At 45.6% G+C, this 26,153-nt stretch overlaps 1 protein-coding gene across 1 annotated transcript; it reads right to left on the bottom strand.

The window, feature by feature from the left end:
- Positions 1 to 772: 772 nt before the first annotated feature.
- On the bottom strand, positions 773 to 25,688 carry METRNL (meteorin like, glial cell differentiation regulator). The gene is made up of 4 exons (XM_072881322.1): positions 25,386 to 25,688; positions 19,046 to 19,434; positions 2,474 to 2,533; positions 773 to 1,727 (listed from the first exon to the last, which is right to left on the bottom strand). Exons 1-4 carry the CDS (start codon positions 25,496 to 25,498, stop codon positions 1,411 to 1,413), a joined length of 879 nt encoding a protein of 292 aa, XP_072737423.1. The 5' UTR covers positions 25,499 to 25,688; the 3' UTR covers positions 773 to 1,410.
- Between the last annotated feature and the right edge of the window lie 465 nt (positions 25,689 to 26,153).

Genomic DNA, 26,153 nt, shown 5'->3' with positions numbered 1-26,153 from the left:
GTCCCATGGGATCTCTCTGTCCTATCAGTCTTAGAACTTCCTGCATCCACTTGAGAAGATGGTCCAAGTCACTCCAGACGCCCTCCCTGAGCCTCAGAAACAACAATTACACGAAGGAGATATGAGGGATGAGGCAAAAAGAGTCACTGAGTTGAAACTTTCTATTTAAAGAACCTGATGGCCTAAAATAAAAGTTGGGGCAGCAGAAAGCGCTGAAGAATGAACATGGGCAAGAGGTTAAAACTCCTTGCGAAGGTGCCATTAAAGTGATACATTGCAGGTTATGGGCAACGATGGGACTGAACAAGGGGAGAGAGCTCCTGTACCTCCCATGGGACACTGCCTGCAGAAATGGCCCACCCTTATTAAAGTGCTTATTTTTCACAAGGTGGCCTGGGCCTGGCCCCTGGGACTCGCAGACAGGCACAAACGTCTGCCTTGTGCCGAGCTACCAGCCAGCACAGTTAAAAGCTTCAAGCTAAGCACGAAGGGGCAGCCTGCTCTTTGGAGCTGTTCCCGAAATAACCCCATAGGCATCAGAGAGAAGAACACTTCGAGCCTTGCCTGGACACGTGTCTAAAAATCTCCAAAAATAGCTCCCGTTTCCCCTTTGAAAAACACTGCGGTTCCCAATGCCTCACAGGAACTCTGTTTCTGCTCAGAGAAGCCACAAAATAAGTGAGCAGCCCAGAATTGATCTATGAGCACATCTGGACTAGCCGAGATTGGCCTTACAGAGAAGAAAAAAAATCAAGATTTTAAACAGCATGTGTCAAATCCAGGGACCTTTATTTCTCTGGAATGGAAAGAATTTGCCAGCCTGGACAAAAAATTGCAGGCGGCGATTGTACATTCTTTCAAATAAAAAAAGAACACACACACAAGAGTTTGGCTCCATAAATTTCTGTCATAAGAAACAACTCTGAATTGTACACCAAGCTTTTTACAAAGCATCAATGTTAAGATGTTTTACTGTGCTCTATCACATTCTTGGCCGTTTATACAGAATATGCCATACCAAATGCTACATCAGCTTAAGACATTTTTAAAAATTAGTATTAAAAAGATACAAAGGCATGTTGGCTTTCATTTGGGTTTTTTATTAAGACATGGGAGTTTTCTTTGTTTGTTTTCCTAAGGAAGTCACTAAAAAAATATAATAACTTAATTCATAAGGACAAGATTGGTTAAAAATCCAGCCTTGCTTGCTTGGCAGACTTCTGAGCTCGTACCTCTGTTGCTTCCGTTAGTCTAACAGCACCGCAGGCTGCAGACGTGTCCTGCGGGGCCTCAGCCTGCACTCCAGATCTGTCCATTCTCTCAGTTACCGTTTTTGTTCAGAGTTCTCACCGTGGCCAGGATATATTCCTGGCCAAATGCTAAAAGCAGTCTTCAGCCAAACAGGGGATTTCAATCGGGGCCAATTTCGCAGGGGTTTAGCCCTTTGTCTTTTGCCTCTTTGTACATCCTTTGGAAGTCTTTAAAACGAGGGGCACAGCCTAACCTGGCCTCCCCAAAGTGCATGCGTCCCGTGAAAAGGAAATCTCCGTCTCCTGGTTTCACCCCACACTCCAGCAGGGTCTTTATTTGTCCTCGCCAGTTCCCACTCTCCCCTGTGAGCTGGAAGACTTTGCTCTTCTGCCTGTACAGTTTGCTGACACCGACGTGAATTACGGATTCTTGCTCTTCTGCCTTGTTCGTTACATCTTGAATAGAGCCTCTGATCACTGGAAACAGAAAAAGGATGGATGTAAGGAAGAGTTACCCAAAACCCCTCTGGAAGAACCAGCTCCAAACTCAGCCCCATGCACGCAGGCAGCTCAAGGGGAACTGATTTCACTATAGCAGCCCCAGTTTTGATCCTTTGTTATTTTTAGAGTTAAGTTTATATCAGTAACCACCAGGATATATTTGTATTTGTTACAGTTTATATTTGTAACCTGTCGAGCAAAGGGCACCCACATATTAAATTTAAACACAAAAATAATTAGATATTACGTGAAAAATAGCATCAATCACAATAAAGATACATGTTCTAACAACAAGATACATGCTTAGAGCTCCCTGACAACATACTTTCTGTTCTTCAGCCATTACAGATACCAGCTAATATTAATTTCCTCTTTAAAAAGGCAAGCATGGAGAATTATTGAAACTTTTGGTCTTTCGTCAACAGTCCATTTTAGGGCAGCAAGTAAAGGCCTCTCCTAGATACACCCAAGTCTTTGAACTTCTACTTCCATTGTGGTTGCTGGGTCGTTCTCTGTCCACCCTGGGGAAATGCCACCTGGGCACACGGTTTTGAGGTCCTTCACACCATGTCCTCCTCCCTCTCCCATGCACACAGCCCCTTTAGACTGCATTTACTGCTGGTGGAAGTTGCCAAGCATCAGTAGGTGTCCATCAGTGTTTATGGATGTCACATTCAAGTGAGCCACCCAGGGGAGAAGGGAGAGGGGAAGCAGCAACTCACCAAAATCACTAGTGCAGACAGCCAAGAGGACTTCTGTGTCACTGCATGGTCGGCAGGGAGCTGGAGAGAAAGGCTCAGAATTAGCAAAGGACTAGACAATATTAAATTAAAAAAACAGTATTTAAATTAAACAAAAACAGGACACACACATACACACACGACACATGGGAACGAGTGGTCCAAAGACCTGTCAGGCATCAATAACACTACAAGAAATGGAGGCTAACCCTAGCCCCCATGAGATTTTTGTACCTAAGTAGGAATATGGATCTTTTTAACGCTCCTGCTGGGATATATTATCTAGCAAACACCCCACACACTCGCTGTGCTTATGTAAAATATGTTTTGATACTGGGTGCATTTGCACCATGCTCTGCTGTAAATTCAAAGCTCTCAAAAAGGCTTTGAAGATCATGTGCCTTTTAAACTCTGATGGCAAAGCTTCTTTCTTACCATTACTATCAAGTGTTGTTGGGCTATTTCGCAAGCCTTTTAGTCTATCACCACATCAAAGATCCAGGAGGTTACAGAGTGGGGGAGGCAAAGAGGGGAGGAAAAAAAACGCAGTGCATGTATTTGAGGGCGTTGAGGCAAAGCGGAAACTCGAGCCCATATCTGTTAGAGCTCAAGCAGCACAAAGACCATTTCCTGTACTGCTGGAAACATTTGGATATCTGCACTAATCTAATCAATGCAAGAATGTGGCTCCTCTTTGTACTCAGCCAGCTATTTCTGAGGAGAAGGTACTGTAGTTGCAGTACAGATGTTTCTATAAAACCCTGTCAAGTTCAGGAATTTGCTTACTGTCAGGGTCTGCCCTGCCCAGCAATGCTAAGTAAGTCTGTCCACTGGTGGACCAAGGATCAGAGCCCACGTCTTTCACTTGATGTCATCTTGAAGCGGCGCTTGCACATCAGTCAGAGAAATGAAAACCCATCAAGCGTGCTGCTCTGCCTGGATTAGTATAGGCAAAGACTACAGCAAAGCAGGGCTCACGTTGGAGATGAAGCGAAGCACTGGAGCTACAGCTTATTTCATCACGCAGTCCACCATCAAACCCCAAGCTGAAGCTACCCCACTTCTCCCCACCCCAAAAAAATTAAGTTTTTGAACCTCAACTTCTGAAAACACTTAGTTACCAGATTCCCAAGTAGTCACACCCTTCCTCTCACCCCTGCCCGCTTCCCGCAGAAGTTTATCCATTGCACTAAGAAGTAGATTTAAACTAGTCTAAACAATGCGTAGCTGGTGCCTACGACGCTCAGCTATTAGCCTTCCCCTGTTAGATGGCACAAGCCATTCTTTAACATAAGACACGGCAAATCTCTTATTTTTTCCAAGGTCCCAGAAAGGCAGTGATCCAGAAAGAAGGATTATTGAACCAAATCCACCAGATTTGCTCCAGTCAGATGATTAATACGCAGTGTAACACGCTGTTTAATAGGATTAAAGAGAATGTAAAATGCACATTTCTGGGCAGGGATATTTGAAGGAATAATTCAAAAAGGTTAAAAAGCTCCAAAAGAAGAGATGAGGAATAGGCAAAATAATTTTGTTAAAGCATCTAGATCCATTGGGCATTTCTATTTAGTAGAGTCTGAATGCTTCCAGGGCCTTTAGAAACAAGTGAGCCTTTACCACCCTTCTTTTCCCCACATAACCATTTCAGCTCTCTTGTTTGGAAAAGCTTGGAAACTTTAATATCATGAGAAATACAGAGCCAGCCAAAGCCTGGACATAATTGGAGTGCTATAATAAATTCAGTCTAAAGATATTTTAATTTTTAGACTCAAGATTTTGACTAGTGGCTAGACCAAACATCCAAGTTGCATCTGACAGAGAAAATTGTATTAGTCACATAACCTCCTACTATGCAGTTGTTTCATTCATGGCACCTACCAAATTCATCCAGGGCAAATGCCCCTCTTCCCCAGCCTCCCTCTGCCCCAATCAGGACCTGAGTTAGATCAACCAAATGCAGGGAACCTGCAAACCTGCGTGAATCCTACAGCATTTTCACATAGACAGAAGCTCTAAAACAAAGCACAGCTGATGGACTTCCTCAAAATCCACAGCTGGATTTCAGACACTGGATTTCAGATATTTTGTTCTGCAAAGATCTAATAATAAAAAGGCACGTCGGCCTTTTTAAGTCTGAGTGAAAACAGTCTTGGTTTAGACCAGACATCTCTGTAGTTTGTCCAACCCCATCAGAAAATTGAAAAAACCAAAATGACTAAGCCATTTTTGTTCTCCAAATGAGTGCAACACAAGCAACAGCATTAAAGATGAAAAACAAAAACCTTTAAAAGTGGTTCCTTCCATTTAAATAGACTGACACTATAATAAATCAAATGAACAAATCTCCACGTATACATGGAACCCAATCATTTTAATTGTGGACTCTAGGCAAAATCCTGCATCCTTTTTAAATGCAAAAGGAAATTAAAAGTGCTCAGCATTGCTCACACTAGATCATTACTTAAAACCTACTTCAGATCCATGCTGACTCACAGCAGTTTGTCAAGCTTATTGAACAACCATTTACCACCACCCATCACTGCAATACCAGACATATGAAGAACAGAAATCCTCTTCTGTGGAACAACTCCCACATCTGCATTCACAGAGTATCAAATAATATCTTGCAAGTGGCAAAAATAAGGTATGCAAGCACAGATGGAAAGCGAGTCGTGAAGGATTACTGCCGAGGTAAATGGACCATTAAAAAGCAAATAACATTCACTCACTACAACAAAAGCTTCATTCCTATACAGACTCATAAAAGAAACAAAATCCTTAGGAGAAGGCAATGCCTACACTTTCTTTTGAATCACAGCCATTAAGGAATCTGTGTGTTTATGCCTCAAGTTAGTGATTTTAGCTGCAGTTCAGCACTCATTCACTCCAGGATTGGGCAGCAGGTGTTTTCCTCCCTCAGTAGGTCAAAACGACACACACACCTCAGGCTAAAATGGGAAGCATCCTTATAACTAAAAAAAGGATACCAAAAAGCACTTCACAGCAGGTGAAGATGTTCATTTTCTGGGGAAACGGGCCCAGTTACTAAACAAGACGGCCATGTTTGCCGGATGCCCAACTCCCTGGCAATGTCTCGAGGGCTGCCCAGGTTCTCACGTCCAAAAGCAAGTCTATGAACTTGCAACAACAGTATCAACGTCAGCTGCTCTAATTCCTTTAAACTTGATAAGCCAAAGAGCCTTAATTCATACAGCAGCAGGGGAAGGGTGAAGAAAAACAAAAAAAAGAGAGAAAAGTTACATTTTATTGAAGCTCTCTAAAGCCCAGATGCCTATAACTCAACTCCACCGCCGGTGGCATAAAGCCTGCATTGTGCACATCGGCTGCCGACTCTCCTGGGAATGCCTTTGATGGATTTTGACAGTATCCTGACCTGAAGTAACCTGAGGCAGCCCTCTCCCTCCACCCCCCCAGTCCAGTGCCTCCAAAGGCCTCTCTATTCACCTCTCCACAGAGGGAGATGTAATTACATCATTCCTCACAAGCCAGCAGTCATGTCCCAGCTGCTTTGAGCGATTTGCCCTCTGAACCTGATGTTACCGAGGAGGATACTAACAATAGACTGCACTTGTTGGCCAACAGCTTTGTCAAACACGTTGCTGGTCCTCTCCTGGTCCTCTCCGCAGGGAGGCAGAAATGCTCAGGAAGAGAGAGGGACATGCCCTGAGGAGAAGCCATGAGCTCCAGAAGGTCCCCAGCTCATCCAGCACCAGGGAGTTGAGTTGTCTAGAAAGGACCTCCGCCAATACTGGGGATGGATTTAAGTGCACCTTTAGCGCTGCAATTCAGCATGACTCTCCTCTGCCTTGAGAGATGTGGGTAGGTGTTGCCGCTCTCTCTCAATGCACACACACGCACAACTCCAGTCCTTCCTCCTTTGGTTTGCAACATCTGCACACAACCCTTCCATCCTCTGAAAATAGGAGATGGGGGTTATTTGAAGGGCCATCGTCATGGTTTAAGATGACAGCTCCCTGCAGGACACATTCAAAGTGAGACGAGCTGGCTCTGGCTGCAGACATCATAGAAACCACATGAATGGGCCTGATCTTTTGAAACATTTGTGTTTCAGCAGCCACCCATGGGTCCGACTGACCTTACCTTACCCCCAAACCAGCTTCCAACCCATAAAGTAAGAAGACTCCTCTGTCTGTCCTGAATTTTTTCAACACACTCCACAACCTCATAGCTATCCAAAAGACTAGATCAACCAGGCTGCAGGACACAGTGTCCCAAAGCTCCATTTACTGAGCCTAAAAGACCTTCTCCATCCACCCTACATCTCCAGGTAGGCTCTGCTGAATGTACAACATCACTGCTCCAGCAGCATGCACAGGAAGAGAGACACCCTTTAAGCAGAAGTGAAAATGTTTAACACAAAGTAATTGCAGAAAACCGCTTTACCGAGGAATACCCTTTGGTTTTATTAAGAAGCTTGTATACACGTGCAGTGTGGTAGAGGTGTGGATGGTGGGGGAGGGAAACATAGAGCTGGTTTATCTGCACTTCCAGTTTCCGTGGCATACATCACCCACACGTTAGTATTTCTGAATAATCCTCTGAAGAACAATCAGACCTTTTAAGTATCAAAAGCTACTGAGGAGGCCCAGGCAGGGTTGGAGCGTTCTTTTCTGTTAGTTCTAGGTTTAAATATTTTGATTAAAACAAGTAGTCTTTTCTCTTGCAGGCTCAGCAGAAGACATTCAAATGGGTCTTGTCGCAGACCAGGTTGATTTAAGCTAAGCCAGCCTGTACTGCAGCACCTCAAGCTGTACCAGTGTGGGACCATGGCAGGCCCATCTCCCGGATGAAAGCTCTCAGCCTGACATCAGCATTAGTTCATATGAAACAAAAAAAAAACCACCACCCACACCCTTCAAATTCTTGCTGGCAGCTCTGTAATTACAACCGTACTGGAAAGGGCATCATAGGATGAGTCTCCTTCCTGGAAACACGGAGTACAGACTTTCAAGAGCAAATTATAAAAATAGAGATGGGGTTTCTCCAATGATGGTGCATTTCTCAGTCATTTTTCTGAGTCCTAAGCAGAAATTACTATGTCTCCACTGATTATTGGATCAGTGATTTAGCCAGGAGACAAGAGTTTAAGGGCAAACATCATATGAGCAAGGAAAAAAAAAGAAATCTTGCCCTGATCCTGCTTTAACTAATTAAAAAGCAGAATAAATCCTTGTAATACTTTCCTCTTAAGTTTGCCTAGGCATCCTCTCTGAAGGGGCAACACTTCTGCCATGAAACAAACCTCTCTCAGCTCATATCCCAAACAAAAAGACCTGCTACTTTGCAGTGGAGGTGGACAAGAATTTGACAACCACTCTGGTTTACCGAGCTTTGACTAGTCATCTCCTTTCTAGATATACCTTCAACTTTCCTCACCCCCTCAGAAAGCTCTTCCTGAGCAAGCCAAAATAACATTCAACCTCAAAACACTCACAACCCCCACAGCGAAACACCATTTAAACTACATCAATGCATCTGCACGTCAGTGCATCTCAAATTTAAGATGAACATGCTAGCTGGGAGCTCAGGTCAGCAGAGCTGCATCCAGCACACCTGCATTTAACATAATACCTGCAGCCAGGCAGAGAGGGAAAACGTGGCCAGATGACACAGAGCATCTCCACAGCTGGGCTGGAAGTTACTGACACCCAGTCACAACACACAGAGGAGCGCTCTCATCACTCTTTTGTTTTACAAGGTTTTCCTGTCTTTGGATGGGATAGGATTACATGGCTTTCTGCAAGCACTGCACTTTTTCCAGCGTTGTCAGTAGGAAAACGCCAAGTCAGGGAGCAAACACGAGAGCTGGACTTGTGCTACTCCCAGCCCCTTGGCTCAATAAGCCTCGGACACGGGATCCGAAGGGATTGTGCTTCTTCGATGAATAGAAGGTTAATGCTATGAGTAACATACTGACAGAGTTTAGTGCTGTTCTGAAAGCAAAAGAATTCATCTCCATATTTGCTAGGAAGTTAATCTGAGCCCCTGTGCTGAGCAGAAAAGGCAGCTCAGAACAAGGATCATGAGCAAAGACACAAAACTCAGACTCTCTTCTTCTACAGCCAAAATCTGGTACAGGACAAGATGGTGATTCAGCAGCTGCATCAAAATCATGATGCTGCGATAGACATTCTCCCCTGACTTCTTTACGTGAAGCAGGAATATTGGTGATTTTACCTCTTCAGGAAAGAAAGTGTCAACTCCAGTTCATTCCTCGCCTTAGCTCGTTTCTAACATTCAGTTCAACTTGCACATATGTACAAGTTTCCAGAAGTAACTTGGAAAATATAGACACTGGCCAAGAACAATTTAAACCTGCAAATAAGTTTAATGAAATGCAGACTTTCATATGCTGTGGCATGGATTGTGCCAAGAGAATTGAGTTAATACCACTTCCTTCCTGCAAAGAAAGAATAAAAAAAGCATACTGTAAACCTCACCATTAGAGATGTGATGACCTTTGTGTTCTGAGAAACGTTAAGACAAGAGACTGTAAACCAGAAATTTATCTTTTCACAGAAATGTCTTCCAAGAGGGTATTAAAGTCCCTAAGTACCAAAGAAGACTATTTATGTAAACAGTTGAGGAAGAGATTTGGTAGTAGGCAAGCTGCATTTGCAACAGCTTTCAAAATGAAACTTGGCTCAGCAGCTACGAGCACGTAAGGATCCCCTGGGATTGCAGAGTCAATGCCTTTTTGCTGTTCCAAGATGCAGCACCCATTCTAACAAATAAGCTGAAAGGTCAGCTAGAAACACAAACAGCTGTTTGTTTAAAAAATAAAAAGGAATGAAAAAAAACCAGCAGTTTTTATTCAAGCAGCATTAGACACTGTAAAACTCTACCTCCAGGCCCACGCACAAGTTGCATCAACCCAGAAGAAATTATGAGAAGTGTCATATCTTCAAGATACTTCTTACTGTCCCACCTCCTCTGGGCTGTTTATTGCTCCATCAGGAAAAAATAATGCCTGTCCCAAACACCATCTCCCCCCCTTCCCTGCCTCCCCTGCTGCCGTACGCGGCCAACAGGCACAGCTCAGTCTCTATCACTATCCCAACCCTCTCCACCCTCTTGATCCCAGGGCAGCGTTCAAAGAGCAGTGCTGGGCCTTGGGCTCCCACGCTGCCATAGCAAACCTCGGTGCTCGGGTGGGCAGCGACGTAATGGTAACAGGATCAGTGCCAACTCCCAGCTGAGCTCCTACACTTACCCGTTGCATCACCAGCACTATAAAAATTCTTGGTTACAGTCAAGCCTGCAATGTATCATGTCCAAAAAGCCCTACTAAGCAGATCAAATTTTCAGTTAAATTCCTTCTATCTGAATTGCAGCAGAAAAGATAGAGCCCAGCAAACAAGAAGTGTCTCTGCAACTGCAGTAGTCCACGTTTCTGTGCAAGCAGCATTTGTAATCATCTGCCATTTCTTTGCTTTCTCTCTCCCCCTTCCTAACTGCAATTAAAGAGAAAAGCAGGCAGCAAGGTAACTGCTGGGAATTTCTCCTGCTCTACGTGCACAAGACACCAATATAAAGCCATAAAAAATATATCTATTTGTTTATCTCACAGAAAATATCTCTCTCCTTCCTCGAACCTACCACTGCTGCCCAAGGGGGATTAGGAATGGGAAGCGCTGGGCAGGCACAAGGATGGGCAAGTTGTTGGAAGTCAGATGTGCCTCTGGACGGTTGAGGAACTCCTCTGGTCTCCTCCGACCTTGCAACTGGGGCAGGACCTCTCTCCTGGCTGCCCCACGAGAGCCCCCCAGCACAGGCAGCTGTAGCATCACACCTCTGCACTGCCCATCCACCACCCTGCAGCACAGGACCAAAGCAAATATTTCTACTGACTCAAAACCCACAAAGATTTATGGCTTGGCTCATCCCCTCCTAAAATTCACTCAGAAAATACTTCTTTTTTCTTCTAATGAAAATGTCATTCCAGAGCCTTGTAAAAGCACACACTAATCAGATCTAGGAAAACATAAAGTTATAAAGAAAGTTTTGATGTCTTGTTTGGTTTTGTCTCTGATAGCTAACAAAACACTCAGCTGAGATGTCATACAGTGCTTGCAAGGCAGAAAACGGAAAAGTAAGGTGTTTTTTACTCCCGTGCCCTGGGGAAGCTGTGCAGCCAGGCGCATGGCTCTGGTGCCGGAGCTTCCCTCTGCCCCTGCCAGGGCTATAGGAAGGGCTGGAGCCAGCACCTACTACCAGGCTGGATACCCACCAGGAACAGAAAGCCTTCCCTCCCTCCCCACCACCCTCCTCTTTGGTCCGGTCCATTAATGCCTCCTATGGAGCAGGGGAATAGAATTAAGTAAAAAGTGGCTGGTTAAAGTTAAACCCTGAGAGTGGAGTAATGACAGATCAAAGACTAAGTGAGTCTTAAATAAAATAAAAAAAAAAAAAAAGAAAAAAAAAGTAGCATATGTGCACTCACATCCACACAGGTCCTTCTCCTTCCTGTTTCTAGAAATCAAGTTATTTTTGGTACGTGGGAGAGCTCTGAAGGAACAAGGCCAGTTTGCATTTTAAAACCACGTTTATTTCATCAGCCTGTTCTTGAAGGGGGACTGTGGAAGGGCTACATCTCATGCAGCGAGACGTTCAGTGTTATAACATTGCTCAGTTAACCCCCAAAAAAGTTACTTAAGGTTTTCCATTTGTAACAGGAAAAGCTTTAAGATATATACAGCTTTTCTTACTTAACAGCACACATTTCTCTGTCATATTAAGATCATTCGCCAGTTCTACATAAGCCTGGACTTTTTCCTTTTTTTTTTCTTGCCTTAAATTTCTCACATCCACTTATACATAGATGAAGTTGGTGTAAAGCTACTAACAGTTCTGTTGGGGCAGAGGTGCATCCTATAAAACAGGAATGATCCTGGGTGGGGGTTAAGGCAATGGAAAGCCAGGCCAGGCTCCATGCATACATCCCAGCACTAATGATCACTGCAAGTCTCCCAGCAGCAGGGCTTTGATCCAGAAAGGACACAGGCAAACACCAGAGTTTATGCCAGGAGTCAATGCCCAAATCCCATATAAGAGTCAGAGTGGTGGAGAAAGATACCCAAGGAAGTACTCATTAAAAAAAAAAAAAAAAATCCTTCCACAAATTTGAATCAGCACCAGAAGTTAATGCTGGATCAAAGCTGCCTGTCATATGGCAGCAGTTTTTTTGACCCAGTATTAAGCCTCCCAAGGTCAGATTTAACATACCACAGCTTTGGGTCCAGGGTAGCTTCCAAGTAGCCATGCAATATTACAGTGTATATTTTCTGGCTTCTAAAGCAGATTAAGGTGAAAGAGATTTTCTGTCATGCAAATCAAGGCCCTAACACAGGAAAATTTGGCCCATGTTTCAGTAAGTTTCTTATTCCTCCGGGAAGGTGGGGGGCAGGAAGAGGAATGCGGCTCCCCCGCCCTCCCATCCCTTCTTTAACTACAGCCTCAGGAATTAGCAAACTAAACAGTTTTGCAGAGCAAGCACAGAGCATTATTAAAGACTGCCAAGCAACTCCGTTGGATTGCAAATCTGTTTGTGGGACTATCTTCCGCAGTACATAAAGGTCAGAGCAAAGCAGAGCCCCAGCTGCCCGGACAATACACCTGACTGCTTATTGGTTTTGACTGCCCACTGAGTTGAGAAATAAGCTAACGGCATTCGTGGCCAGTCTAGCAAAAATAAGCTATTTTCTTACCCCCTCTCCCCTGCAGCTGTGTATTTATCATTGCAGCTCCATTGTCACCTCCTCTGCCCACTGCAAAACCAACTACTGTCCTGGCAACATCAAAGGACAAGCAGGGCCAGAGGAGACTGCTGTCAAACTCATTTTCTTGGGGGAAGGAGAGATTAAATTAGGGCATCCCTCCAATTTTGGGGTTTTTTTTTTTTTAGGTGAAGACTTCTCAGTTCAACATTTTTTACCTTATTGAGGCTCAGATCCCAAAAACATCACCCTTGCTCAATTTAGGAACATGTAAGAGCGCGCGCATTCCCTGAGCATCAGAACTGCACTTTGAAATCATTTCACACAGGAAGAAACCCAAAAACTTTGCTCTCAAACTCTCCCCCCCAGTCAATCATTCGCTGCAAATCTGACCACTTTAGGCACATGAATAATTAGAGCAGGTTTTTAGCTCCTCAAAATTAATCCCACTCCAGACCCTGTTATATAGCAGCCAGCCTGACCAATTTAGATGTTGACCCATGACACCCAGTTCAGCGATAGGCTCTCAAAAACTAGCTTAAAATGTGCTTTTTCAAATACATCTGGGGTTAGGGAATGCTGTTTACTCTTTCATAAAAAGTTAGTTTGTGTCTAGTTTTGTATCACCGTTTACTATGGGAAAAAACATGAAAGTTACTACAGAAGACCTTCCTGCAAGGAGGGTGAGCACACAAAAACTATTCAGGAAATAACATATCCTAAAGCAGGAGTGTCAAAATGGTCCCTTATAAGGCCAATAATTGAAGTGTATTTTGAACAACTGCATTAAAGGCTGTTTTCTGGTGGTCTTCTCTTAAAACTTGCTGCTGACTTTTTAGAGAGAGAAAAAGCATAGAAAACCACAGCGAACCTTTAGCTGCAGCGGTGAGCCTACCTTACACGCCACCCAGACAATGTGTACTCAGACTTATAGAACAGATCCTCGACTTTGCTTTGCTGCTCATTATGCATTTCACCAGCAAATCCTGGTGGGAGGAGTGCAATATCAATTCTGTTCTTCTGTGCAAATCAAACCAGACCACACTCAGATTTGCTTTTTTTCCCCCTAACACAGCTTAACCCCAAGAGGTACGAGAGTTTTATCCTGTGCAGAAAACTGGGGGGGGAAGACAAAGCAAGCCGTTTTTCTCATCTCATGGGGGGTACTGGAATATCTATCCCTGCCAACCCTGCAGCACACAGCGGTGCCCCCACCCCTGCCACGTAGCACAGTGCCAACACCTTGGATGGTCACAATGACTCAAGCACAACCTGTGAAGCATAAAGGTCGCAGGGACTTTCAATTTACGTGTTCCAAGTGCTTTTTTCCATCACCTCTTCTGCTAACGGTGGCAATGAGCACAGCAGGGACAAACCGCGATTTCCATATTGTGAACACCTTGGCAGACAGCGGGCACACCAGCCGCAGCTTCCTGCTCACCAGCCTCTGGGACAAAAAGCAAGAACGTTTCCACTCCCGCAAGAAGTGAAAAATACACCAGCGCATCTGCCGCTTCAGGCTACAAAGCTTAGCAGTGCATTCAGCCTCCAAGAAAGAAAAACAAATTGGATATTTGGGAGCAACTAGAGGAAAGCATGAGATTAGGAGCCTACAAGCTGTGATGACAACAGCGCTCTGGGAGAATATATGTAGAGATATGGCAGATTGGTGCCCCACCTCTGCCAAACCCAAACTGCATTAAAAATCAAAAGTTAAGAGGGGTGCTTCAAAAAGCCCTTTGTTAGTAGAAACACTGGCATAGCCCAATACTTATGAGCTTTCTTAATTCCCAATCTGTTTTCTCAGGCCAGTGAATTAACAGCATACAGGAAATAGTTGAATACTGTTCTTAATTAGTTAACTGGATTTATCCAGTTTTGCCTTGTTTTGCAGATACCCACCTGAGTGCTGTACCTCCTGTCTATTAATATTCTCAGCCAGGTACCCAGCATTAACAAAGAAAATGTATAAGTCAGTTACTAGAACCTGCACTAAGTCAGTAGATGCCATCAAGATAAAGGGACATTTTTGTTAAAGTTTGACTTCTTTACTACACAAAAGCGGGTGGGTAATGAAAGGGCTTTCAATTTACCTCCTGAGCTCTAACAACCAAATTACAGGCATCCCCATGAGTGCGCAATGGGAAAAGCAAACTACACACCTTACATAAAGCTGGATCCAGAGCTTGGATGCGACACTCTTGAAACAGACTTTAGGAAACAAAATAAAGGTCTTTTGGTGGGAGGGGGAAGAGGATAGACCTTCCTCTCCAAAATGTTTCGTCAAACCTACAGATTCTTGTTTCAGACTAGTTGAACAGAAGCTGAAGAACTTAAAAAGCAAATTACTATCAAGGGACCTTCACACTTTTCACAGGAATTTAATCCAAGCAGCTTGCTGCTTACCTAGACCAGGCACATGCTCCACTACAGCTGAGAAGCTCATGTGGGTCATCACCTTCAGAAAACTTCTAGGAACCATACAGCCAAAGAACATTTTTGCCAAAACCTCTGCCTACTCGCCAGTATAGGCAGTATAGCAGAGACCCACAGGATTTTCTTCCAGCACAAGCAGAAAAAATTAGAATCAACAGAATTCAACAACCTAAACAAGTTCTGCTGCTTCTCAAATGGCCTCAGGCCAAAATGTCGCAGTGCCTCAGTTCTTCAGTTGGGCAAACAACAAGGCTTCAGAGCCTTACTGCAAGCATGACCTGAAGTTAATGGACCATCAGTGTGGATGGGAATTATACAGGGCTCCAATCCAAAACCTCCTCTGAAATCAAAAGCACTTTCAGTCACCCATCACTTTGGGTATCCAGAGGAGAACGCACCCATCAAGATGTCTGAATTGTCAAGCTGACCCTTCTTAGGGACTACTCACATAAAAGGGTGACAAGCGCTGTAGCATGCTTGCCTTCACTCCTCTTCCCAGCTTAACAAACTACAAACCCCCAGAAATGCACTTTTTTGCTGGTTACTATCACAGTAAAAACCATCCCACACCAAATTTCAGCAATCTGAATTAAAACCTATCAGTATACTACAAATACTTCCTACAGTTAGGGAAGCCTTAAGAGAATGTGATAAGGGACACCCAGAGCCAACAAAAGGGTTAAACCCCCAAAATCTAGAAAATTGTAACACTGCACTGTGTCATTCAACCTTCCCAAGAAAAGGGAAAGCCCAGTTCAGAACCTGTGTAGGTTTTCTACTGAATTATTTGCTAGACTCTGATTAAGTGGGAAAGAATGACTGTACACTAATAAAACTTGAGGGTTTATAATTAAACCACAGGCACCCTGCCAAGCATTGCTGATTTGTTGATGCACCCTGCAATGTCAGGACTCTGAGGACACAACAGGTCATTAAAGTATTAAACAGATGACTTATACTCTTTAATCAGAGCTGGGGTGCCAGGTTAGGAAGAGAGAGTAAACTCAAGGGCAGAGTACAATAATTATCACCAGGAAACAAACACACCATTTAGCAAAGGTGAGAGAAGTTGTTAGCGAGTAGTTATTGCACAAGGAAAGGGCTGGATTACTGTGCCCCACACCTGGGTCTTTTATGATAGTCATCTCCCCTACTCTGCAGTCCTAAGAAAATAATGCAATATTTGTGATATTCGGTCCTTCGCCATCAGACAAAGCGCTGCAGCGTTAAGCAAGACCAGGAAGCGCGCAAGCCTCCTCTGCCCAGCTCCACCAGCACATCTCAGCCCCCATCTGCAACAGCATCTCACGTCTTTGTCATCTCTTCACACATACTGCCAGCTCTGCTGAACGCCGTCAAACTGCAACTAAGAGATGAGCAGGCTCGTTTTTCCAGTGTGCAACAGCCAAAACACTGTTAAGCCATGTTTGTGACCAAGGGGACAGAAGTATGCTTGGAGAGAAATGAAGACCCTTACATCCAGTTTTGAGCTCCTTAAGGTCAGCACTTGCCTCTGGCTTGAGCCTCCTCTCTGATGAAGCAGCCACCAGTGATTTCAGTCAATTGATTGTAAACTTCCTCTCCAAAAGAACAGCTCAGTAAAGGGCATTTATTTGCAGGTTTCACAGAAAAACTAGAAGCAGCTCCAGAAGAAAGGAGGTCCACAAACTGCAAAGAGCCCCAAATATATTGCCCTATAGAAGCCTCATAAGGCAGCTATTTGGCAGTTTCCCCAGACATATAGATATTTATAGGAGAATAAAAGTGCTTATCTGACTGAGTAGCGGAAAGAGTCATGTATGGCATTTTCATCGTGTTTTCACCCCCTGCCACCCTTCCCCAGAGTCTGGGGATCCAAAAAAAGGCAAGAGAAATAATTTAAAGTACAATAGAGATCCCTAGTTTGCCCTGAAGGCTTTGCTGATGAACTATTAAAGAGCTTCTTCTGTCCAAACAAGACACTTGGAGCGTGAAGCAGATAGTCTACCACATTGTTTTATAAGACAGCACTGAAATTCAACCAGTGTCTGTTACAGCTGAAAATACAGCAGTCACAGAAAAAGTGATTTAATATGCCTATCAAAGAGGAAGGCTGTAATTGGATTCAGTCCTCAGTTTGACTTCTGAAAGTCTCTGAAGCAAACTCCCATCAGCTTTAAAAATCTCCAAGATTTAATGTGGAATGAAGAGCACTTAGTTCTAAAAACACAGCAGTTTCTGCTGGCTTGTGATGTTAACTACGCCAGCAGTGAGTCCTCTTGATTTTAGCAAAGCTCAGGAGAAACCATATGTATGTGCAAACTAAAAACAGCAGTGATAAGCAGTATTTCTTGCATATTATTTTACTATATGCAAAAGCAATTTCAACCTTTTTTGGGAAAAAAAAATAGAGTATAGGACTTTTCTTGGTAAGTTTAAGTGACTTCTCACTAGCCAGCCTGTGTCTCCATCCTCACAGCCTGTCAAAGAAAGAAGCACTGAATCTGGGAACATTCTCCGAATAACTGATTAAACAATGTATTTAATGTCTTCTGCAATGGAATTTTACTACATAGCTAACATTCTGCACAGCATATTCATCTCTGCAGAAATGATCTTACTGGGAAAACAGCTCTGCAGCAGATACCCTACTTCTTTTGGAGCACTGGTAAAATGTAGAAGCAGAAAAGTCTGCTTAAAATGCAGAACCCTCGATATTAAGCTACAAGTTGCATTCACGGCAAGAGTAAAGAAGGCAACTTAAATATTTGAATATTTGTGTTTATAGGTTTTTTGTTTTAATGGCAAACACGCCATCTATCCGTTACTGGGGTTACTGCATTAGCCCTCAGCCAACTACCGTCTTGCCGAGTTAAGAACTGTTCATCTCAGTCCAACTAAGATCTGCACAAAAAAAAGACACATCTGCATTGGTGTGCCAACATCTAAACGCTAGCAGGGTGATGAGTATGCGCCAATGTACAAACATATAAATCCAGAGTCCTGTTGTGGAAGGAAGCCAGGGGAGGGGAGAGGATGGGACTCAAGTTCTGCAATCACTTATCCCAAAAAAGGATGAGGGACGCAATGCCTAGGAGATACAGCTGCAGTTTAATTAGCCACACCACCGCTTATCAAATAGCATCTCAGGCAAAGCATATGGCATCACTACCACAGAATCTAGACAGCCTACGCAGGGCGTCTTAGGCTCACTTTACATCGGGTTTTAGCCTGGGCTGAGTCATCTCAAGTGCTGTGAGGACTCTTCTGCCCTGCTGCGGGGGCTGCCTTCACTCCCTACCATTTTAAAAGAGAAATCTGGTTGCCACCATGGCCTTCCCACTTAAAATACCTGAGCCTTGAAACTTCCCTAGTCATCTGGGACAAACTACCCTAGATCTGCTGTTCCTCAGGCACTTCTGGAAATCTCCCCTCGTCGGTTTTGGGGATAAAAGCTAGAGACAATTCTGAATGGAGGAGATGCATGAGCAAGATACCACCCATCTACAGAGAATTTCCCCTTCCCCCCCTGTCATCCTCCACAAATGCTAGTTATTCTTCTTCTCAAACTGTCTAATTGATTAGCATAATTAGGTTACACCTAGAGCTATTGTCCCCAAATAGTATTTAGCTTGCAATTTAGTATCAGACTTTACAGGCTTGTAAACTCTTTCAGTTTGTCCACTCTCCCTTCCTACCAGCTTTTCATCGGCATAAAACTCCTCCCTACAAAACTTGCTTTTCATAACGGTTGAGAGAGAAGACACCATCGGCACTGTAAAACTATTGTCATGGTGTTGAAGAGCTCTGCCATGGCACAGTAATGCTCAAGAGAGTGTAATAGGCAGAGCTGACGAAGGAACACACCATTTTCCTTGTTTAGGGGAAAAAAAAAAGCAATAATTAGGTCAGCAAGTAGCAGTAGTTGCAGAGGGAAAAAAAAACCACCATGGAAAAGGACTTCCTCCTTGTTTAAATGTTTATTATTCAAAACATGCAGCGGAGTCTTAAAAACTGAGTAAAAAAGTAGTTAGAAAACTGTTACAGCAAGGCTCGGAAGCCCAGTTCACACTGGAGTTCACTGTAGGGTAAAGCCAGCTCCTGTGATTCACCCCACGCCTGCAAGGGGAGAATCGTTCACAATGTAGCCCTTAACGAATCACTTGGAATTCAGCCTTTGCTACCAGCTTCCAAAAAACAACAACAACAAAAAAAAAACAGGAAAAAAAAATCAATTCTTCCGCAATAGCCTGTTTATAAAACATGTCCTTAAAAGCACATGAAATTCAGACCCAACCACTTTCCCACTCACTCACTCTGCCATCTGTTATGCATCCAATACAGTATGTTAAAATATGAGCAATATCCCAGAACTCACCAGAAACTGTGTGCAAATCGGATGCTATCCCCTTGTTCATCAATTCGTACTGGAAGCCTGTAATCTTCCTGCTAATGTCCTGCTGAGGAGTGGCCTCAATAAACAGGCCCCCCTGATCATAGGCAAAGCAATATACTTTACTGGGGCTGCGATCACCATCTCGGACCAAGAGTTTCAGTTCTCCAGTTTTTTCCAAATAAATATTTGCTCCTGCAGAGTCCTTGAAGGGCTTTATGCAAACAGTCAAATGTTTGTAAGAGGCAGGTGAAGTATTGGGTCGCAGGTTGACTATGAGTGCTCCCGTGGGATACATCCACTCTATTGACCCTTCAGAACAGCGGAGGTAGACCTGTTCAACATCCTTCTTGTGAGACTCATGAGTTAAGCCACTGGAGGAAGAAAGAAAGAGAAAGTTAGAGAAATGACAGCGCTAGTAATGTGACTGTCATAACCTCAAACCTTCAAAGACCCACATCAACAACGCAGGAAATCTATGACAGTATTGAGTATTAGCCCATCCAGCTCCGCAGCAGTCAGAAGTGCTTGTCTCTTGCAAGACTGCAACCTTAATGTTATGGGACAATTTTAAATCATCTCCCAAAAGAAAAAGTCAAACCACTAGTAATTGACTTCAAAATTAAATAGGATAGAAGCACATGATCAAAAGCAATTAAATTACTACAGCCTCAGTTACTGCCCATCAGCTGAGCTGTGGCAAATGACTTGGCACACACTAAGTAAAACACGTACGCTTGAACTCCCTTCCTGGTGGCTTAAACCAGCACGTTCTCCAGCCTCGCAGATCGGACTCCACCTTTTGCCGAGTACTTTGTTCCCCTTCCAATTCTATATTCCCAATGGATCTGAAACTGGGACGGATGCCAGGCTCACCCTGTGAACTGGAGCAAAGGGATGCTCTGGGTGCTAGTGATACCCTCTGCCCCAGCTGGGCAGCCCCAATCTCCAAACTGGGAGGTAGGGAGAGCAGAGAAGACGCTACACTCTCCAGTCTGGGGAAGCACTGAACTATGCTGCTTTCTTTGGTATGTGTACTGTGTTCCCCCACTTCTCCCCAGTATGAGGTTTAAGCTTAGCTTATCACTTTACTGCCCAGCTCCGATGGGCTACAAGCAGACACACAGGTACAGGTGTTCAGCAAAAAAGAGAACATGTGGCCAGTTACTATCACTGGGGCACAGGGCCACCACTGGTCCTGTGTCCTTACCCAACGCCATGGCAAAAAATTAACACCCCAACAGTCATTTCAAGAGCTGGTGATCACAGAGATGGGACAGGAGAACGACACGGGGATCCCAGGGCCAATTGCTAGTGAAAGTAGAGCAAACTGCCATGCTTAAGCAGGATGACTAGTAAATCCCCAGGACTTGCTTGCCCACAGCCTAAACTGAGGAGAGTTCTAAACAACCCTTGCTGCCTGTCAATGATGCTGGACCATCCCCGCAGGTTCTTTACCCAGGGTGACTCAAAGCACTAATATGACACTGCATGCTGTAGGCACTCCAGTTAAAAGAAGAAGTTGTGGGAAGCCTGGTTTATTGGTTACAGTATTTGGGCCATTAGGCAAAAATCCTTTGGTCCCAGTCCCTGTCCTGTCACAAACCTATTATGCGAGTATGAGCAAATCATTTCACCACCAAGCTTGTTTCTCCTCCTACGCTTTGCATACCTAGTTCCCAAACATAAGCATGTTTTATTCTGTGCCTGTAGAGCACCACCCAAAATGAGACCCTTCACTGCAGCTTACGGGTCTGCTTTGCAGTACTTTAGAGAAGCTTCACAACATTCCCACTTGCAAGCAGATGAACTGAGACAGGGAAAACAAAAAATTTAAAGTATTAAATTACTTGTCTGAGGTTACACAGGAAATCTGTGGCAAAGAACGCATTTTAGTATAGCGCAAGTAATGACATCAAGCTCTGGTTTCTCAACAGAAACCTCCAAATATACAGTTCCCCATCCCAAAGATGTATTCAGGTGCTGTACAGGGTTTAAATTCAAGTCAGCATTTCGAAAGTAACAAGAAGCCATGTGTAAAAGAAGGAAAAAAAACCCCATATGGTTTGCATTTACTGTTGACGTGACTCATTATTGTGAGTGTCAGTGTGACCCACTTGATAGAGGTTACATGAGGAAGCTCAGGAAAAAAAGTCATATTTAATAACAATAGTGCCTGCAAACATGTGCTTTTGAATAATCTTGAAAGCCACATCAAGAACACAGATGAGGAGAAAAGACCGACAAGTTTTTGACCTTTAGTCTCTTGCCCTCAAATTCAGTAGTACTTAACACATTCAGGAAACTTAACTTGCAATGGGATATTTCAAGTTGACTGTAAATCCACATCTGCTCCACAAAATCAGTTTTCACCACAGCATGCACATGATGCCACTCAACAGAAAACACAGAAGTCTGTTTATGCACAAGCAGTGAATAAGTAAAATTAAAGAGTGCAAAGCTTATCCCTCAGCAAAGGGGCAACAAACTACCCTCACACATCATTTGTTCCTACTCAAGACAACAAAACAAGCTGCAGAGGTTTTGCAGGACTTATACTGGCAAATTCCACCCTGAAGCCTGAGTGCTTAAACAGAAGGAAGATACCAGGGGCAAAACTCTGAACTCATGCAGTGAAACTGCTGTTGCAAATGATCCCAACAACACTGAGGCAGTGAATTTCTGCCAGAGAAAAAAGCCTTAACATTCATTTTGTTCAAACAAAAAACAGGGTGGACTCTGAAATTATCTTCTGAAAGCCAATTATATCCCACAGGCAAGAGTGATGCCATTAGACAGATACATCAAGCACAAGTACCTGTACACATTAAGCCTTATAATAAAGGATGACTCAAAAGTTAAGCAGATTTCAAAATACATGCTCATATTACTTAACAGCAACCACCATCATCCAGTAAAACCTGTCGCTTTGCTTTCTGTCAAAATGACATGTCACCACATTGAGAGACTGTTCAACGTCATGTTTAGTTCTCACTAGCCAGTCATCAGACACACCATGTCCAGAAAACAATAGAGATCCAGGAACCTTTTTTTTTTCAAGCTCATTTGAGTTTTGGTTTGTTTGTTGTTTTGGTTTTGGGTGTTTTTTTTTTTAAGTATATGGCAAGGAGATAGGGCAGCTGTTTCATGGTTACAGTGATGGATGAGCCATCCATCCTCCCTTTCAAATCTGTGCTATTTATTGGGACTTACTTCTACAACAAGTACTACTTCCTCATGCCAATCCACAAGGACATCCTGAATCACTGCATTTGTCTCCTCACTCTTCTCCCTTTCGAGTTTCAGCCATCCCCCTCTGTCTGCCCTGAAAGATCTATTACAGCATTGGTGCAGTAAACTGTTATGCTGCAACATGCAACAGGTGTTCTTTAAAGAAAAAGAGAGCAGGAGGAATATTCACACTATCTACTTTAGCTATTTACTTTATTTATTCTATTATAGACACTCTGAAGAGCCCTAGAAGTACCCATGTCCTCCCAGCACCCCTCAGCAAACACAGGGAACTTTCGCTCCTAATTCAGGGTATCTAATTAAGGACTACAAGCTAGAGAGCATTGACACTTCCCCAGAGCATCCACTGGTGCAGAGGGCAAGACTGATGGACGTAAGCAGCCACATCAGTGCTGAATTCTCACTCCTGCAGCCTACAGTCAAAAACACCAGACTAGCATATTCTCAGCATGTCACTGAAGCACTTTTGCCCAAAGCATCGAGAGGTCATTGCAGTACGAAAACCTGAAGTTACAGCAAGAGTAATAACCAGACACACACCAATAGTGAAATTTCTGCTTTCTTCTGGACAAAGCTTTCCTGGAAGCTCTCTGCCAAGCTATTTATTAAGATGCTTCTATGGCCTACTGAGTGTACTTAAATTGCAGGTGTCAAGCTGTGCATTGCATCAGATTTCCCTGGAAGCATGAGGGATACCTACAGGAATCCTAGTGAAGCTCTTCATACTGCTCAGGTATATAAGTTCGTCACTTCTCCACAAGCTAATGGGAAAAAAAAATCATAATAACCAGAATATTCTACCTCTGAGATTGTTGCTTTTAACATAGACACGTATCTAAAGATGAGAAAACACCTTCAGTTTACTGTAGGAGATAACTAGACTCTCAAATCTGCCAGCACAAGACAACCTAGAACTTCACTGTGGGAAGAAAGACTACATTTTGGCATTCAAGTTCATAGGTTTTTCAAACAGTTAGTTAAGGTAAAAAACATCACATGACTTCAAAACATTATATTCCACATAAAAAAATCCTTTCTGACCCATATAGCCATTAGTATCCACAATGAAATATTTAATTAGATGGTATTTACTGGTACATCAAATTACCTTTCTGTCTTAACTGCTAGTCTTTTAGGACAAAGCAGATTATATTTAACAGCCTTAGGACTGCCAGCATTTCTGATGACACCTGTTTGCTACCAGCTAGGCCAAAGTCAGCCTGGTTTACTTTATCCCCTCCCGAGACTCCTGTCCACCTGGACTCCAGGAGTCTCTCACACAAGTGAAGCCACCCAGAGTGACCTGTGCGTGCCAAGAAGGCAGCTCTTCCTTCCCGGTGCCTCCAATGGCATCATCACGGAGCTGTCACCACTTTGGCTCGCCAGAGCAACAACAGGCGAGTGAGTCCAAGCTTGCATGACCAGTTCACCTCAAATTCAGTTACAGGAAATGATATTTCACCGTTGCCCCCCCTCCCCCCCAGCATCACCCCCTTAGCTGATACTCAAGGCATTGCTTATTCCAGCCCTGCTCAGGTGACATAGGTGGTCACCGCTTCCTCTAAGAAAACAAAAATAAGACAGGACAAAAATAAGAACCAAACAGGACAGGATTACAGGGGTTTGTCACTGTTCTTTTAAAAAACATGGTGCAGTACCATGTGGTAAGGTCCAGGTAAGTACAGGCAGCTGGGATGCTTAGGGATGAAAGCAGGTACAGCTGGGGGGGGGGGGTGGTAAAGCAAAATTATACAATTAGGAGTTTGCCACAGAACTAATAGGTTTGGTCCCTATCAAACGGAATCGCCTTCAAGTGGATTCACTGGTATTAACTACGCATCAATTGTCAAGAGTCAAAAAAAGTTCAGAAAAAAGTAAATACCAAGCACCTGCATGTTTCAGACAGTAACAGATAAGAAATTATTATGTTGAAAGTCAATCCAACTGTTTCTTCGCTTTGAATTCTCTCTACTCCAAAATACCCTACTGATACAAGCTAGCCAAACTTTTATTTTAAAGAAACTCAGATTTGAGCAGAATATTGGAGTCAAAACGTTAGACTCTCCAAGTACAGAAAGCCTGACCCAGCAACACTTGCTTGTTAGCAGAGTCGCTTTTTAAAGCTATGAACAGTGGAGGAGGTCACAGACCCAACCACAAGCGTTAAACTTATTACAAGCAATTAAAGGAAAGATAATTTGGGAGATAAACACTTGAGAACTGGAGAGCTTTCACAACCAGCGCAATTAGAATAAATCAGGAGCGAGGCCGCTGTGCCAGCCCCTGCTCCCAGGGCTCATCATCATCATCTCCGCGGGACGAAGTCTGGGATAACTTCCCGGGAGCAGGGAGCGACACCCGGGGCTGCGCTACAGCCGTGCGGCTGAGCGCCGGGACGCGCACGGAGGGCGAGAGCGGGGCCGGGCCGGGCGCCCAGCGCCAGAGCGGGGAGGGACGCCCGCGCTGCGGCGGGAGCGCTCCGCAGGTGCACCGCATCGCGGGGCCGGCCCCAGCGGGCCGCGGCGGCGGGAGAAGCCGGGGGAGATACCTGGGGCTGCCCCGAGCGCGGCGCGGCCGGAGCCTGCCCGGCCCCGCCGATTCCCCGCGCGCGGCCGCCTCCGCGGAGCGCTGGGGGCCGCGGGGAAGATGGTCGCGGGGATAAACTTCTCCGTGGCGGACATGGCACCGCCCTTCTCCTCCTCCTCCCAGCCCACCGAGCCGCGCTGCCGGGCAGAGGGGAGCCCAGCCCGCCCTGGCCCCTCCATCCCTCCCCCGCTCCGGGGGCCGCTGCCCCGCGCCTCTTCGCGGCGAGCCCGCCGAGAGGGGCCGGCTCCCCGCAGGGGAGGGAGGCAGAGCCGCCCCGCAGCCCCGGCTCTCCGCCTTGGGCCGCCCCCCTCCCTCCCCGAGCCCCGGCCGGGCACCGCAGCGCCCTGCGCCGCTCCGCAGCGGGAGGGCTCTCCCTTTTGTTTTCGGCACCAACTTCTCCTCCGACAGGGCGGGGATGGACGTGGCAGCTCCCGCTTTCCCTCCCCCCCTCCCCGGCCCGGCGGGGTCTGGTCTCGCCTCGCCTCACCTCCCCTTCCAGTTGCACAGGTCGCTGGAGTACTGAGCCGCGGCGCCGCCGCCCAGCAGCAGCCGCAGCCCCAGGAGCAGCGGCAGGAGCCCGGCGGCCGGGGCGCTCCGCATGGTCCCCCCCAGCCGCGACCCCCCGGCCCGGTGCGAACGCGGTGCAGGCGGCGCGGAGCGATGCGCGCAGCGCCCGGGGGCTCGCCTACATGGTGGGGAGCGCAGCAGGGCGGAGCGGCTACCCCATGCCCGGCTCCGCGCTGCGCCGCCCCGGCTCTGAAGTTTGCACCAGCTCGCTGCGGGCTCCCAGCTGAGGGGCGGGGAGCGGCCCTGCCTCCCCGAGCCGCCCGCAAAGAGCCGGCTCCTCCTCCCCCCCTTCCCTCCCTCCCTCCTCCGGGGGGGCCGGCACTTGCTGCGCGAACAAAACTCGGCGCCGGATCGCGGACGGCCGCTGCCCCGCGGGCACGGCCCTGCCCGGCCGGTGCGGAACGGTGCCGCTGCCTCCCCGGCCCCCTTGCAGGTGCCCTGGCCTGGGGCGTGAGCCCTCCTGCCGCTGCAGGGTGCCCGCTCCTGCCCTGCCTGGTGCCCTGCCTCGGGCCGTCCCCGGGCATGCCGGGAGTGTGCGGGGAAGGGGTGATGCCCAGAGAGTCCGGTGGGAGCAAAGAGTTTCATTTGGCCGGGAAAGTCACTGGGCCGCTCCTCCTGCGCCGGGGGAACCCGTGGGTGCCAGCAGTGACCTGCTGCCTGTCGCCGGGCAAAGCGGGGTGCCAGCAGT

The sequence above is a fragment of the Ciconia boyciana genome, chromosome 16 (genome assembly GCF_034638445.1).
Source record: "Ciconia boyciana chromosome 16, ASM3463844v1, whole genome shotgun sequence".
Taxonomy (NCBI): domain Eukaryota; kingdom Metazoa; phylum Chordata; class Aves; order Ciconiiformes; family Ciconiidae; genus Ciconia; species Ciconia boyciana.
This window is presented reverse-complemented; position numbering and strand designations above follow the sequence as displayed.